Source organism: Oryctolagus cuniculus, chromosome 12, assembly GCF_051225735.1.
Source record: "Oryctolagus cuniculus isolate XC-2025 breed Fujian yellow rabbit chromosome 12, ASM5122573v1, whole genome shotgun sequence".
NCBI lineage: Eukaryota > Metazoa > Chordata > Mammalia > Lagomorpha > Leporidae > Oryctolagus > Oryctolagus cuniculus.
In genome coordinates, this window is record NC_142878.1 from 85878200 (window position 1) to 85895692 (window position 17493).

At 48.5% G+C, this 17493-nt stretch overlaps 1 protein-coding gene across 42 annotated transcripts in view; it reads left to right on the plus strand.

Moving 5' to 3' along the window:
• The window catches only part of TLN2 (talin 2), a 479276-nt gene that overhangs the window by 372432 nt on the left and 89351 nt on the right, over positions 1 to 17493 (plus strand). For all 42 annotated transcript variants that reach the window (XM_070054308.2, XM_089310520.1, XM_070054305.2 and 39 more), the window contains 5 exons: positions 7536 to 7629; positions 10143 to 10232; positions 12485 to 12607; positions 14187 to 14330; positions 15832 to 15993. In XM_070054308.2, coding sequence (XP_069910409.2) covers positions 7536 to 7629; positions 10143 to 10232; positions 12485 to 12607; positions 14187 to 14330; positions 15832 to 15993 — 613 coding nt within the window. The remainder of the gene's footprint in view (positions 1 to 7535; positions 7630 to 10142; positions 10233 to 12484; positions 12608 to 14186; positions 14331 to 15831; positions 15994 to 17493) is intronic.

The following is a 17493-nucleotide window of genomic DNA, read 5'->3' on the forward strand; positions in this document are numbered from 1 at the left end:
GAGTGATTGTGGGAAAGGCTGAGCTTGGCGCTGACCTCTTGTGTGGCGAAAGCAGGGTTTCGTTTGTGTGTTCCTTCGTGCTTGATAGGGGCTCAGCCGCTGAGTTTTGAGCTGTGGAAGTCGGGAGTCCTACGCGTTAGCCTGAGCGTAACTGTTTGAGCTGCATGAGTTGAGTTGCCCTACCTCCTGCACGTGTGCATTTGCAGAGTGCAGGCGTGGGCTGCAACATCCTTACGTAGCATCCCTAGGTATTAGCGGCCAGAGCCTCCCATCTCCTCTTCGTTCATAGTTTTATTTTTCATGTGTGTGTGTGTGTAGGACTAGATAAAGGCAGAGCAGTTTCCTTGCAAAACCCTGTTTTTTGTTTTTTTTTTTTTTCATTGTTTGCCTGGTAATATATTGTAGCTGCAAACATTCACTCCAGCCGCTAGGGAATTAGATAATGATCTTCCCATCTCACCACCTCATCGCTTGATTGTTCCTGTAAACTCATTCCTTCCTTTGATGGTGGAAGGCTTGGGATGGGATTGGGGGTGGTGGTGATATCTGGTCTGTTCTGTTCAGCGCTAATTCTGATATAGAACCCCTCTTCTTGATGGCTGCTTTTTCCTAAGAGTCTTTGGCTGAGGCAATTGACATTTCCGGTTATCTGAGCTCAGATGTTTGTTATCATTTTTTGGCCTCATTCCCAAATTTTGCCTTCCACGGTGAAACGTGTTGTTCACTCTCTTAAACAGTGGGAAGCAGAGGCGAGTACTGGACTTTGGAAATCCAGACACAGAAGGAAGCAGACATGGGAAGCAATGTGGGTCCCTGCAGGCCCCCTGGTGGTGGCTTTGAAGAACACACCTGGAGCCCCAGTCACCAAGCTTTCTGTGCCTCCCTCCTGACTTGCAGCGGCTGACAGTTCCCAGGCTTGTGTTTTTATAGCCCAGGAGGCACTTAACAATCAGCATGGGAAAACTGCCATCTTGGGAGGAAACTCTGCAAGGCAGGTGGCACATTCTCCTTGGTTTCTTGGCATGGTTTTGCAAGCCTCTGCTCCCAGGGGCGGGGTGGAGGGTGAGTTTCTCAGCACAAATTGCAGCCAGGTTAGGTGGGTCAGGCAGACTCCTCGTGGGAGGCAGAACTCTGCCACGGTCGGGGGGGGCAGTTATGGTGTGCTTGATGTGGGCGAGGCACAGCTCTGGCAGCTGGGCACACAGGATGCCTGTGACAGGGGTCTGGTGCTCGCGGAGTCAGGGCAGTACATAGCACTGCTCCATCTTGTCCTGGCCTTGTGCAGTGAACAGAGGATTGAGTGACAATATCTGATCTCTTGGCCTGAAGTCTTCAGTTCCCTGCCATCCATATTCTTGATACAGCCAAGCCCTCCCTGCCTGTCCTCTGTGTGCACGCCCCCATAGTCTCAGGGATGCCACTGCTGGAACGCAGGCCCAGACTGCCTCAAGCCTGTCCTGCACCTGTGTCAGCAGACTTGAAACACCTATCCTTGTGGTCCCTGGGCCTTTGTGCTCTGGGAAAGAGACTTGCTTTGAAAGGAGAGAATGTCTTTCTCGGCTTGGAATTCTGCTCCCAAGCCCAGGTACACACAGGGAGCCCAGGTCCTCAGTTTTTGATGTCTACAGGCAGAAAGTCATTTTCTGTTGGATGTCCCTCTTGGATGGGCTCTGGCTCTTTTCTGATCAGTTGTGGGGAGCTGGAGACCTTCCATGAGCCAGTCATCGGGCTTCTCCACCAGGGGCTGGTCTGGTGACCCTGAACCTAGGCAAGGGGATAGGACTTGAGCTTGTAATTACAAAACAAGGGAGGGTCCTATGTCTACGCATCTTCTCTGAGCTGCTGCTCTCACATCTTCACCCCGGCCAGAAAAACGACAAAGCTGGGACACCTTCACATCCACAGCTGCCAGCCTCACTCCTGGCCCTGGCCAGTTGTCCGCTTCCCAACAGAGTTCCTGGGAATGTGTGAGCCGTGCCTGCCTTCCTAGCCACCCCCAGACTTTTGGTGTTCTGCTTGTAATTTTCATATAGGCGTTTGAGAGGCAGAGAGAGACAGAGTGTGCTTGCCTATTTGCTGGTTAGCTCCCCAAATGCCCACAGCAGCTTGGAGGCAGAAGTCTAGAGCCAGGAACTCAATCCAAGTCTCAGGTGTGGGAGTGGGAAAACAACTCCTTGAGCCATTACCACTGCTTCCCAAGGTGCACATTTGCAGGAACCAGGAATTGGGAGCAGAACCAGGAATCCCACTCAGGTACTGTGATGTGGGGAGTGGGCGCCTCAATTGTAGACCAGACACCCACCCTGTGCTTGGGCTTGAGGGTCCTACAGGGCAGGTCTCCTGGGTCTGGAAAAGGCTCACCCAGCAAGGAGCATGAGCAGAAGGACTGCCTTCACCCTCTCAGGGAGAAAATGGTCCATGGGGCCTTTGCTCCCGCGTTGGTCGATTCTAGAATGTTCTCTCCCTATCTCCATCAGGGTCTCATTCAGCCCTGACTTTTCCAATTGCTCCAGCTCACGTTGAACACTCTCCTCTGTGCAGAATCCATGCCTCATGGTGATTGATTTTCTTCCTTTCTGTGTTTCTTTGTCCCAGCTGGTGTCCTGCCCTGAGCATCAGGTTCTTTGGTTCCACTTCTGTGTGTTCCATTGTCTCGCCTCTGCAGTTGGATTGGATCACAAGCACCTTGCTGTCCTAGATATATTTAACCTCTTTTATTTTTTAATTCCCTGGCCTCATGGGTAGCAGGACCTAGGGGATACTTAGGGGTGATATTGATTTGCTTTTGCTTCCCTTCCTAAGCTCCTCTACCCTTGAGGAAGGAAGATGTCTGGTGCTTCTGTTTGCCGTGTCAGCTGCTCACCTGTGGATTGGGCTTCAGAGGTTGTCTGGTGCACAGATGGCTCCACTTTGTCCTCCCATCCCACCCCAATTCCACTTCCATTGTGAATTCCCAGACAGAATCCTCAATCTCTCTGAGCACTAAATGGATTTAGTTCAGAAAGGCTTTTTTAACTTTTGAAGTTGCAGCTCCCAATTTTTTAAAAACATAATGGCTAGATTGCCGGCGCCACGGCTCACTAGGCTAATCCTCCGCCTAGCGGCGCCGGCACACCAGGTTCTAGTCCCGGTTGGGGCGCCGGATTCTGTCCCGGTTGCCCCTCTTCCAGGCCAGCTCTCTGCTGTGGCCAGGGAGTGCAGCAGAGGATGGCCCAGGTGCTTGGGCCCTGCACCCCATGGGAGACCAGGAAAAGCACCTGGCTCCTGGCTCCTGCCATCGGATCAGCGCGGTGCGCCGGTCGCAGCGCGCCGGCCGCGGCGACCATTGGAGGGTGAACCAACGGCAAAGGAAGACCTTTCTCTCTGTCTCTCTCTCTCTCACTGTCCACTCTGCCTGTCAAAAAAAATAATAATAAAAATAAAAAATAAAAAATAAAAAAACATAATGGCTAGATAGAACTCAAGATGGAAATGCGAGCTCTAGTAGCAAAATTATAGTTATTGAGCTTTTATTTTACATATGAAACATTAAATATATTTTACTTTAAATATATTATAAAAATGAGATAAAATAATAAAAAACTTGTATAACTCTGAGCATTAAAAACACTATAAAAAATAAAAGTACAGGGGCCAGCACTATGACAAAGTAGGCTAACCCTCTGCCTGTGGCTGGTTCACTCCCCAGTTGGCTGCAATGGCTGGAGCTACTCCAATCCGAAGCCAGGAGCCAAAAGCTTCTTCCGGGTCTCCCATGCAGGTGCAGGGGCCCAAGGACTTGGACCATCTTCTACTGCTTTCCCAAGCCACAGCAGAGCTGGATCAGAAGTGGAGCAGAATAGGCACCCATATGGGATGCTGGTGCTTCAGGCCAGGAAATACTTACATCTTTAATACAGAAATTATGTTTAAAAAAAAAAAAAAGACAGGGACTAGCGTTGTGGCATAGTGGGTTAAGCCACTGCTTGTGATGCTTGTATCTCACATGACCACCAGTGCAAGTGTAGGCTGCTCCACTTCCAATCCATTAACCTGCTGGGAAAGCAGCAGAGGATGGCCCAAGTGCATGGGCCCCTGCCACACACATGGGAGACCCTGATGAAGCTCCTGGCTCATGGGTTTGGAGTGGCTCAGCCCCAGCCATTGCAGCTATTTGCAGAGTGAACCTGCAGATGGAAGATCTCTTTTTGCCTCTGTCTCTCTATCTCCCTCTGTCTCACCTGCCTTTCAAATAAATAAGTCTCTTAAAAGATACAGATAAACCAGAAATACAGAAACACGCTTGAATGAAAAACATCTGTGATGGGTGGAAAAAATCTCAGTGACCCTGCCGTCACACAGTAGAGGGCAACCTGCACCCGTGAATGTCTTGACATAAGCTGGCCTGTCCACTCAGAAGCAAGTCTTTGAAGGCTACCATGCAGGCCATGGTGCTGGGCTCTCTGAGGGACACTGCAGGTGCATAGGTCGTGGCCACTGGAGCTGAGCAGGGCCCTGCTGGCTGGGTTGTTCTCCTGCTTTGCACAGCAGAGCCTGCACCTTCGTTGAAGCACTTTTCCCCAAATAAATGAGTCACCAGGATCAGTCTTTGAACAACGATGTATGGGGATTCTTTCCTGAATTCAAGAATGTTTTTCCTCTTCCCATCATCCCAGCTCGATTTGCAATTGCAAGCAGTCTTTCATCCAATAATTAAGCTGATTGCTTTTGTCCATTCACAACATCCTTTCCGTCTAATTTGATATTCTGTGGGAAGCTGCAAAGCCAATTTCACTAATAAAATGAGGCATCTTTTTTATTATACGGTGTTATGTTAGCAATTAACAGCAATATGAGCCCCATTTTGTTTCTGTTTAAAGCTGCCTTGTAGCTGCCTTGTAGAAACTGTGCATGGAGTTCAAGGCACTGCCAGAAGCGTGCACCAGGTTGGCCAGGCAAAAATGGAGAGCGAGTCTGGCTCTGAAGTCAGAGATTTCAATGTGTCAGCTCCTTATTTGTAGCTTCTCCTTAGGGAGTTGGTGCAAATCTCTTAGGTTTTTCATTTATGACGTGCAAGATATTCAGTTTTGAGACTCAATATAAAGCTACAGCAGTGAAGACAGTGTGGTGTCGGTGGAAGGTTAGACACACAGGTTAATGGCACACAGACAGCCCAGAAGTAGACCCTCATAGACTGGAACGTGGATGGCCGCTTCATGGTCAGCAGTTTCACAGAAGCAATTCATTGGATAGAGACTCGTCTTTTCAACTAGTGGGGTTGGAACAACTGGACTTCCACATGCCAAAAGGAGAGAGAAAGTATTTTTCACACCTTATGGAAAGTTAAATCAAAATGAACCATGACTTTCTAAATTATCCATGTTGTAACCTCAGACAGATCAAGCAGGAGGTGCTCAGGAGGGGTGGAATCCTTGTCCGTGTACAAGAAATTCTGCGATGCTTCCTACATTCTAAGGAGAACAGAGCACACAGAAAACCTTGTGAGAGTCTCCAATTTATCCTTTCTAATTTTAACAAAGAAAGTAGATGTCTTAAAGAATCTGGGGTGGGGAGGTTACAGACACTGTGGTGCAGCTCCACTCCCAGTTCCAGCCTCCTGCTAAGGCATGTCCTGGGGGGCAGAGATGATGGTGAAGTACTTGGGTGGGTCCCTGCCACCCCAAGGGAGACACAGATGGAGTTCCAGACAGGCTCCTGGCTTCAGCCTGACACAGACCCCACTGTGGCTTGGAGGCGAGAACCAACAGATGGAAAATCTTTCTTTCTGCATTGCTCTACCTGTCAAACAAATAAAAATTAATAAGCTTTTAAAAATAATTTGGGGTTATCTTCAAGCAACAAGTTATTCATATACAATTTACTGTATAGATTTTTGAAATGATAGACAATTACTATATGAAGGTTCTTTAAAGCACTCAAAGAATGGAATTTAAAAATAAGTATATTTTGATGCAAAGAAATTCAAAATCTATATGTAGTTATTATAATATGCTTTTTTATAAGCTTTTTGAAGACCCCTCATGTGCATGGATTTTAAAATTTTGGGCACCATAAACTACAATTCCATTTTCCTTATATGTCTATAATCCCTTATATATCTGCTATGTTTAAAAATATGTATTGGGGCTAGCATTATGGTGTACCAAGTAAAGCTGTCAGCTGCAATGCCAGCATCCTATGTGGATACCAGTTCAAGTGCCAGCTGTTCCACCTCCATCCCAGCTCCCTGCTAATATACCTGTGAAGATATCCTTCAATGAAGGATGGTCCAAGAGCTTGGGTCTCTGTACCCACATAGGAGACCTGGAAGAAGCCCTAGTTCCTAGCTTCAGTCTCGCCAGCTCTAGCCATTACAGTGATTTGGAGAGTAAACTAGCAGATGGAAGATCATTCTTTCTCTCATTCTTTCTCCTTTTCCTTCTCTCCCTCTGTATCTCTGCCTTTCAAGTAAATAAATAGCCCAAAATATGCAAAGGCTTCGCAAAACAGCCTTGTAGGGAAAATGTCATTTCTCTTGGGCTGCTAATGAAAGCCTGTGCTAATGAGATGTCTTCGCTATTTATGACTTCATTTCAAATTCTTCCTTATGACTATGTTAAGATATCACACCTTCACAAAAGAACCACTAGTACCTCTTAAGAGTAAATGAGTAGGGGCCAGTGTCGTAGCGCACTTGGTTAATTCTCTGCCTGCAGCACCGGCATCCCATATGGGCACTGGGTTTGAGTGCCGGTTGCTCCTCTTCCAGTCCAGCTCTCTACTGTGGCCTGGAAGGCAGTGGAGAATGGCCCAAGTGCCTGGGCCCCTGCACATGCATGGGAGACCAGGAAGAAGCTCCTGGCTCCTGGCTTCAGATCGGCGCAGCTCCATCCGTTGTGGCCATTTGGGGAGTGAACCAATGGAAGGAAGACCTTTCTCTCTGTCTCTCTCTCACTGTCTATAACTCTACCTGTCAAATAAAATAAATAAATAAAGAGTAAATGAGTGGCCAGTGCTGTGGTGTGACGGGTAGAGCCACCGCCTGCTGTGCCAGCGTCCCATGTGGGTGCCGCTTTGGTTCCCGGCTGCTCCAATCTAGCTCTGCCGTGGCCTGGGAGGGCAGTGGAGGATGGCCCAGGTCCTTGGACCCCTGCACCCATGTGGGAAACCTGGAGGAGGTTCCTGGCTTCAAATCAATGCAGCTCCAGCCATTGTGGCCGTTTGGGGAGTGAACTAGTGGTTGGAAGACCTCTCTCTCTCTCTTTCTGCCTCTGCTTCTCTATGGCTCTGCCTTTCAAATAAATAAATAAATCTTAAAAAAAAAAAAAAGAATAAATGAAATGAAAACTCAGCAGCAAGGTGGTTACTCTGTGTTCCCTGGGTGTGGTTTATTTTCGGTTATATGGAGCCAGTATAAGAGCTCTCAGGGGGCCCTCAGTCTAAATAGTGAATGAATTGCATGAATGTTTCTGGTGAAACCACAAAGTGTTGTTGGGGAAATGACTGTTGATCTTCACAAGGAAACAAAGAAACAACTTTTCCTGTTTCCATCACAGAGCTGTGACAGAGAGCATCAATCAGCTCATCACTCTGTGCACCCAGCAAGCTCCTGGCCAGAAGGAGTGTGACAACGCCCTCCGGGAGCTCGAGGTAGGTACCCTGGAAGCCTGCTGAGGGTGGGAGCCTGCACGTGCACGTGCGTGGGTGTCGCTTCTGTAATTCTATGGGGGTTAATTTCCTCTCCTCTCACCTTCTGTCTTTTCTGGGAGGCAAACACCTAATCGTAGTGGGAAGGATCTAGAGATAAGTGTGTTTGACTGGGATAATCATTTCTGCTTCCTCTTAGTTCACAAAGATGAGATGTGCAAAGATTCTTTATTTCAACTAGGAAAGGATCCTTTGGGGGTTGGGTATAGGCTGAAGATCAGCACTGTCTACCTGAAAAGTGCTGGAGAGAATATTCTAGAATAATTGGGAGAGAAATAGAGGTTGGGTAGGTGTGCTTTTGGAGTGAAAATGATTTCCCTATACACTTTAAGCACAAGCCCTTATTACTGTACAATCAAGGTGGCCGTGCAGCCCCCTCATGGCCTAGAAGGCAGTTATGGGTGCTTTTCAATGTAAATTCACAGACTGGTTATTTGCAATTGAAAATCCAGGCATGCCCACAGGACATTTTTGGATCCACATAAAATCAGGGTGCCTGGTTGCTCTTAGAGCAGCCCTGTTCAGTGCTGGTTACATTCAGCAGCCCGTGGTGCTCTCGGTAGGTAAGAACTAGTTGTGCCCAGTGTACCTTCAGTCTGCTGGATGGGTGATCAGCATGGGTCTGGAGTGAGAAGGATGCCCACTGCGGCTTCCCCAGCGTTGGACTGAGGCTCTCTCCAACAGTGGCAGCGGGCCATGGTGCACAGCTGGGTAAGGAGGGGATCGTGACCACAGGGCTGCAGCATTCTGAAAACAGGGCAGCGGTTCCTCACCTGGGCTGAATGAGCACCCTGTTCCCATCCGATCGCTTTGGCAAACCTAAATGCTGTGTGGGCTGTTGAACTAATGATCCCACGTGGCCCGGGTACGCTGTGTTCTTCAGGGGTATCTTTGGTTGCCAGAATGTGACTATTTCAGGATTGCTGTTACTGGAATTGTTTTCATTATCCCAGCAGCGAATGCCATGGGCTATGCTTGCTGCCCTCTCCTCCTCAAGCTGAATGGCCCAGCAGTTCCCATTACCTATCCCTCTTCATCCCTTGCTAACTCAGATGATGTTGTCTTCCTTTCCTAAAATCTTAGGTATTTTTGTTTTATCTGAAAGGCAGAGAGAGAGAGAGAGAGAGATCTATCCACTAGTTCACTCCCCAAGTGCCTGCCAAAGCCCAGATCCAAGACCTTATTTTGGGTCCCACACATGAGTGGCAGGGACCCAGATACTTGCACCGTCACCTGCTGTCTCCCCAAGTGCATTTTAGCAGGAAGCTAGAATCAGAACTAGAGCCGGGATTCAAACCCAGGCATTCCAGTATGGGATTCAGGAGTCCCAAGAGGTTTCTTACCAGCTGCACTAAACACCTGACGTTGACTTTTTGTTGGCTGAACTCCGGAGGATGCTGGGCCCCAGTGTGCACTCTGGGTGGGCAGGAGTTGAGTAGATGTATCCCCAGGCCCTTCTGCCCTGGCACATGCCCTCGTAAGTTGCTAGAAGAGGTGATGATAGTCGGAAAGCTGGCACTGATTGTAGTGGCTTGGCAATAAGGATAAAGTATCCAGTCTGTACCTGTTTGCTTGGTGGGGACCTAAACAAGTGTAGGCATTTTCTTTACTGTTTAAATTTAAAACGAGTGGTGCTGGAACACTAAGGGAAAGTTTGGGGACAATTACTTTCTTTGATGCCTTCCCATGAAAAGTTTCCAGAATTAAGAAACTGAGGGTTCCTATCATTCATAAAAAAGCAAATGAAGCAGTTCTTGAAATTTAAACTCCTTAGAGTTACCCAACTGACCATCAGTGTGTTATGTTGCGCTAACTTTCAAACCTCATTTTAAAAAATCCTGTGCTCGGCCGGCACTGCGGCTCAATAGGCTAATCCTCCGCCTAGCAGTGCTGGCACACCAGGTTCTAGTCCCGGTCGGGCGCCGGATTCTGTCCCGGTTGCCCCTCTTCCAGGCCAGCTCTCTGCTGTGGCCCGGGAGTGCAGTGGAGGATGGCCCAAGTCCTTGGGCCCTGCACCCCATGGGAGACCAGGAGAAGCACCTGGCTCCTGCCTTCGGAACAGCGCGGTGCGCTGGCCGCAGCATGCCAGCCGCAGCGGCCATTGGAGGGTGAACCAACGGCAAAGGAAGACCTTTCTCTCTGTCTCTCTCTCTCACTGTCCACTCTGCCTGTCCAAAAAAAAAAAAAAAAAAAAAAAAATCCTTTGCTTTACTCCTTTAAAACTGAAAGCAAGCTCTTCTCATCTCTGCAAAGCCAGCCTGAGACACCCGCTCCTTACCCCAGCCTGTGTGTTGCTGCTAGCAGGCAGCGTGCAGCCCTGATAATGTCATGTGAATCCCACTCAGGAATCAGTTGAATGAGTGACCATGGCCAGAAGTGGAAGGTTTTGTTTTGTGTCGGATTTCTCTTGTTCGGTGACACCTGCTTGCTTGTTAAGTTGTGTTCTCCTTCTGTAGACTGTCAAGGGCATGTTGGACAATCCTAATGAGCCTGTTAGTGACCTCTCTTACTTTGACTGCATTGAGAGCGTCATGGAGAACTCCAAGGTAAGCCCATCTGTGCCAGAATTCGGAAGTTAACACTGCTCTTCGGGGTGGGGAAAAACATAGATGCACTGGTGTTTTCTGTGCCTGTGGCCAACCTGTGTGACTGTGCACATTGCATCGTAAAACCCTGTTGTGAAGCCCTTAGCTCAGGTGCTGCTCACACTATAGCATGCATCAGAGTCACCTGGGGGGCTTGCTAACCGAGGATGGCTGGGCCCCCCCCCCCCCCCCAAGTAGCTGATGCAGATCGGAGCGGGGCTGAGATTCTGCAGCCCTAACAAACTCCCAGTTCCCACCTCTGTGGTGCAGGAAACCATCTTTTGAGAGCCACTACTTGTATCACATCACAGATGTTCTTACTGCATCATGTATGTTCTCCACCTGGGGTTGAACTGCTGTTGAACTGCTGTGGCAAGCCCGCCAGTGCCTTGGCTTGTGTGAGATCCTCGTGTGTGTGTGTGTGTGTGTGTGTGTGTGTGTGTGTGTTTGCCTCTATCCATGATCTGCATCCTCAAGAGAAGTGTAAATTGTTTTGTTGTTTTGGCATGGGGCAGGGACTGTTAAAAAAAAAATCTAAGATAATACAATGGCTTCCTTCACCCAGTAAATTCATAACCATACCCAACAAAACCTTCTTCCTTAGGATATAATTTGATGGTGAAGGTGTCTAGGGGGAGAATATCTATAAAGGCCTCTTAGTGGAACAGTTAAAGAAAAAGTCAGTTGAGAAATGTGTATCTGTGGTAATCATGTTTTGAAAATGACTCAAAGACAGGAGGTTGGAGTGGAAATCAAGTGAGATGAACGGGTGTCAAGTTGCTGTGGTCCAGCTTTGTACCTCGAACATCAGAAGTGCTTGCTTGTTCCCATCACTTTTACGTTAGCTTTGAGAAACTTCCATGTGGCTGATGTGGGTGGGGGGGCTCAGTTTGCATTGAATTAAAGCTAGAATTTCCTCTGGCCAGCACCTTAGGAACTTAATATATCGTCTAAGAGGAGGTGGCATATGTTTTACATACACAGGTCCAAAGAAACAGTTCCTTCTAAAAGAGGAATGCAGGGTTAAGATGACTTCTGGCTTTTTTGCTTTGTAAATCCTTATGGAAACTGAATTATTATTGTGTGTGTGTGTGTGTGTGTGTATGTATATACGTACGTATGTCATTTACTTATTTATTCAAGAAACAGGGAGAAAGAATAGACACAAACAGCCAACGATCTCCCATTTGCTGATTCATTCCCCAAATTTCTACCATAGCTGGGGCTGGGCCAGAACAAAACCAAGACCATGGCCCTCAGTAAGGGTCTACAACATGGATGATGGGGACCCAGCCATCACCTGCTGCTTCCCAGTGTGCACATTACCAGGATGTTGGAGTTGGGAGAAGAGCCATAACTTGAACTTTAAGCATTTCAATCCAGTGTCTCAACTGCTAGGCCAAACTCCTACTTTGTTTATCTAAGCAACTTTAGGGAATGAATTCACTTCCCCATTCAAGGTGGTTTATTAACAAATGGAGAACTCTGAGTTGGACTCTAGGCTTGGCAATGCCATAATCTCTCCAAGAGATTGAACGGCCTTCAGTCCACTGTCTGTGACTCTGGCATGCACTCCCAGCCTCCTGGTGCTGATGAGGCCACAGAAGACACCAGCTCTGGGGTGGGTGTCCTGCCTCTGCCCATGTGACCCAGTGCAGGGGACTTGACCTGTGGGTTGAATTCTCAATGCTAAAAATCCCTTACATCTGTTCTTTTAAAGACCTCTAAGGAAAATAGATACCAATAATTTTCAAAATGAGGCAAAGTACTTAAAATATTTCAGAAACATCCTTAACAAAGATCTGTTGAACTTTATTTTCGATAAGTCAATGAATGATATGCACAGGGGTACTCCTTCTGTTTGCTAAGTATGACTTCACCTACAGCTCAGCGGATGTGATTTTTATGTGCTGGGAAGTGGTAGTACTCAGTTTAGATCCTTCACCCTGAGACAGCTTGTGTAGATTTTATTTTGTTGTCTGTATATTAATTCTTTGGGATATAGATAACATTCAGATGAAAGCTTCATAATTTCATTTACTCACTTCTCTTCATGGGAAAGAAGAGGTTTAATTCTTTCAGAAGTCTTCATAATGCAAATAAAGGAGAAGATGGGAAATTGCGTGGCCTTGAGTGTTGAACTTGCAAATGTCGCCTCCTTTGCCCCTTGGTTGGAAGCAGCACTGGGCAGAATCTCACTGATTGTTTTGCAGGTTCTGGGCGAGTCAATGGCAGGGATTTCACAGAACGCCAAGACCGGGGACCTCCCTGCCTTTGGGGAATGTGTGGGGATTGCATCCAAGGCTCTCTGTGGGCTGACGGAGGCCGCGGCCCAGGTAAGGCGCTGGTCCCTTTGCAGGTCTTCTAGCCTTGAGTCCTGTGTGGGATCCTGGATGCCAGGGGTGACCAGATCCCTGCGGGAGGCATGGGGAGCCCTAGCTTTGCTCCTCCTCTAAGCAACACCACAGAAACATGGAAAAGTGAGTGGCTGCTGTGCTGGCCAGGGCATTCAGACAAGGCCTCAGCTGGTGACTGAGGACAGAGAGACTCATGAAATGATGTAGGGCCCAGCATACAGGCCAGGAGCCCGATGTTTATTTTTACTGTTTTCAATGATTGTTGTTACAGGCATATTGTTTTAGAGGGAAAAATAAGCACTAGCTTAAATTTTGCAAGGCTCTGTAGTTGCAGAAATGGAGTGCTCACTTTGGGATCCAAAGGCGGAATAAACAGATGCCACAAGCTAGACTGGCGTGGCACTGCCATGTGCATTTCCAGTCATTGTTGGGCTCACGGGACAGAAGCAACGAAGATGTCAGCATTTACCTGGAAGGGTTTCTCATTTGGCAATTACCTGAACTGAGAAAATTTATACTGAACCAAAGAGAAGCAGCCCTAATTTGGGAGATGAAATTCTCTCCACTCGTTCTTCCCCACAGGCATCGGAAAATGAATTCATGTCAAAATCCCTGGTCATGAATTGGAATTAAAAATTAAAGAGAGGCTGGCGCCGCGGCTCAATAGGCGAATCCTCTGCCTGCGGCGCCGACACCCCGGGATCTAGTCCTGGTCGGGGCACTGGATTCTGCCCCGGTTGCTCCTCTTCCAGGCTAGCTCTCTGCTGTAGCCAGGGAGTGCAGTGGAGGATGGCCCAAGTCCTTGGGCCCTGCACCCCATGGGAGACCAGGAGGAGCACCTGGCTCCTGCCTTCGGATCAGCGTGGTGCGCTGGCCGCAGTGCGCCGGCCGTGGCGGCCATTGGAGGGTGAACCAACGGCAGAGGAAGACCTTCCTCTCTGTCTCTCTCTCTCACTGTCCACTCTGCCTGTCAAAAAAAAAAAAAAAAATTACAGAGAAGGCCTGCTCTTACTTTGTCCTCGTGGGCCAAAATGCTGCTGTCCTTGTTGTCGTTTTCTGGGCCCTCCCACTCATTCTTAGTTGCCAAGGTTAGAGTCTGCCTGCCCTTGGAAATGCTGACTGGAACGAGGAGGACATGCTAAGCTGGGAGATGAGAAACATCCCGGGGCAGACTCCAGGGTTGCTACCCCAGCCCCTCTACACCATCAGTGCATTGATGCCATGCCTGTCTACTAGCCCAAGTCAGCCTTATTCTGAGGCTAGGTATCCTCAGGGTCATAAAAAGGCTGCAAGGAGCAATAAAGGCAGCAGGAAGCCCCACAGAAGAGCTGCTTGGGTCTCTTCTAAGAACATGGGGCTTTGTTTCCTGAAGCCTCGGCGAACTCCTGCTGCATAGGCCTGTCCGTCACTCCGTGCTTACTGGGAGCAAGATGAGGGTGCCCTGCCCAATTTGCACCAAGGATCGACCACGCGTGAAAACCGTGCCCTCATCCATGCAGGTTCTCCTAGGACCACAGAGCCTGAGCTGTAGGTTGCTTTTTCTCTCTTCTCTTTCCAGGCTGCATACCTAGTTGGCATCTCTGATCCAAACAGCCAGGCAGGCCACCAGGGTCTCGTGGACCCCATCCAGTTTGCAAGGGCAAACCAGGCGATCCAGATGGCATGCCAGAACCTGGTGGACCCCGGCAGCAGCCCGTCACAGGTAACCACGGAAGAGGGGAGTGTCAGGTGTGCCAGACCCTAAGCTCATCTAAGTGGGTTGTTGGAGATGGTGAGAAATTGGTAGACTCCTGTCTTGACAGAACTTGCAACACCTGCTAAATGCAGTCCTGTAGATGGTGAGTAGGAGGGATGTCGCAACATGGGGTGAAAGTAGATATTTGTAAATGTGTAAAAACAGGTGCTGGCAGGTAATCGGAGTGAAGTCATCACAGTGACACCTGAAGTCTCATGCTGCCTTACACTTCAGGGCACTCACACAAAGAACCTGCTTTGTACTGAGCACGCAGGGGTCAACATGAGTAAGAGCTAATCTTCCACTCCCTTGGCTCTTAGTCTGTTGAGCAATGTTGGAATGCAGTGGTCTGGGTGTGATGGATTCTCTGAGGGGGCCGTTGAGGGTCACATCACAGAGATGACAGCCCTGAGCTGGGCCTTGCAGTTGCATCAGAATATGCAAGACAGAAAGGAACCAGAGAGACAATTGGGCATAGACAGTATGTGTGACTCTCATAATACCCAGTGCTATGGGCTCCAGTCATTCATAAACGCAGCATGCGCTGGAGGGAAACAGACCTGGCTGATGGGGAGAGAGCACAGGCAGTCTTGAGAGTGACCTGTCCCTCATGAACCTTGGAGTCAGTGTTCTGGAGGCACAAGGAGGACCTAAGTCAAGAAGGCAGTCCAGGGACTGTGAGGACTGAAGCAGGCCTGAGAGCTGGTGTGTGTGTCTCAGTGCACCTGAGATTCCTTACCTGTCCAGTTAAGGCCAGAAGGTGCAAGTGCAGCAAAGGAGAGCAAATGAGTTGAGCCTCTGGATCTTTCCTGAGCCAGGCCCCTTTGTACAGTGCATCCAGCCCACCTGCACCGGATGAGGAGGGAGCTTTCACACTTGGATGTTTAATTAACTCATCTAGATCTGGGCCCTCCAGTGTGATGGCCACTGGCTACATATGACTATTAAGCACTTGAAGTCGCGAGTCTAGATGGAGATGGGTTATAAATATAAAATATACCCTGGATTTCGAAGACTTTGTATGAAAGAAAAAGATAGTGAAATCTTGGAAGTAGTATATGTGCATTGGTTATATGATCCAATATGTTTCACGTATTGAGTTGCATGCAGCATGTGATTTCTCTACATGTTAATATGGCTGCTTGAAAATTTCAAATTGCCCATGCCTAGACCCTGACGTCCCATCTGAAGTTCCAGAGCCCCGCTGACTGCATCCCCTTCAGGCCTCTGGGAGTCACCCCCACCCCTGCTGTTGCCCCATCATAGCGTGAACACCTCATTTCCTTTGCTTTTATCCTTCACTCTTGCTTACTGCTCTTCACCCACTCCTTTCTTGGAGTGACCTTGAGGCTGCAGAGCTAGGCACCCGTGCAATCACACAGGCTTGTGTGCTTGAGTAGAAGAGCAGCCCAGGCCCCTCTGCACCCCAGTGCAGGTGGAGCCCCCAACCTAGCCCCGTGCTTTGTAGGTCCTGTCGGCTGCCACGATTGTTGCCAAGCACACCTCGGCCTTGTGCAATGCCTGCCGCATCGCCTCGTCCAAGACGGCCAACCCTGTGGCCAAGAGGCACTTTGTGCAGTCAGCCAAGGAGGTTGCCAACAGCACCGCCAACCTGGTAAAGACCATCAAGGTAGGTCTCTGATGCCTGTGGCCCCTGTGGCAGAGGGGAAAGAGAAACAGGATTTAAGCTCTGCTCCCCTAAGCCTCATCTTCAGTGAAGCTGAGCTTCCAGTTCAGTCTGATAATGTTTGGCACTGAGGAAGGTGCCTTAGCAGTGGAGGCATTAATCATGCAGTATTGACAGCCATGGTCTCCACAAACCTCCTGGGTGATGGAGAGAAGGACCTTGCCAGCCTGTGTATGTGAGACACATGGGGACAGACATGCAGCTAGGAAGGCCTGGTTACGAGGCCTCTCTGGGCGCAGTGCTTCAGTAACACACACAGTGTGTTGAGTTGAGCTGTAAAAGGGTACTTCAAAAGCAGCATGGAAAAGTGGGATGGAAAGACTGGTTTAAGGGCAGGTGTTTGATGCAGAGATTAAGATGCTACTTGGGACATCCATATTCCGTATCTGAATGCCTGGGTTCAAATCCTGGCTGTGCTTCCAATTCCAGCTTCCTGGTAATGCCCAGGGAGGCGGCAGGTGATGGCTTAAGTGATTGTTCTCTTGCCACCCATGTGGGAGACCTGGATTGAGTTTCTGAGCTTGGGCCTGGAGCTGCTGGAGCGGTAGGGGGCATTTGGGGAATCAACCAGTGGATGGGAGTTCTCTGTCTATCTCTCTGCCTTTCAAATAAATAAATATTTTTTTAATTTAGTTTTGTGCAAAAAATGTTTTAAAATTCATGCATTTTATAATGTTTTCCATGAACTTTTTGAAGATAAGTCATATGCATATATTTCAAAATATGCTTGCCTTTTAATTCCATTTTCTATTAACACTTTAAATTTTTATTTATTTTCACTTAATATGAAATGCAGAGATAGAGATCTTCCATCTGCTATTTCACTCCCCAAATACTCACAAATGCCAGGATTTAGCCAAGCCAAAGCCAGGGACCTAGAAATCAGTCTGAGTTTTGGAGCCAGTGCTGTGGTGCAGCAGGTTAACACTCTGGCCTGAAGCACCAACATCCCACATGGGCACCGCTGCTCCACTTCTGATCCAGCTCTCTGCTAAGGCCTAGGAACGCAGTGGAAGATGGCCCAAGTGCTTGGGCTCCTATACCCACGTGCGAGACCTGGAAGAAGCTCCTGACTCCTGGTTTTGGATTGGCGCAGCTCCAGCCATTGCGGCCAATTGGAGAGTAAACCATCAGATGGAAGACTTTCTCTCCCTCTCTCTCTCTCTTTCTCTCTCTCTCTCTCTCTCTCTGCCTCTCCTCTCTCTGTGAAACACGGACTCTCAAAGAAATAAATAAATCTTTAGAAATCAGTCTGAATTTCCCATGTGGGTGGCAGGGGCCCAAGGACTTGAGCTGTCACCTGTTACCTCCCAGGATATGCATTAGCAGGAGGCTGGATCAGAAATGGAGGAGCCAGGACATATACCAGGCACTCCAATAAAGGGATATAGGCATCACAAATGGCCTCTTAACCACCTGTGACCTTTTAGAATTACCCTAGGA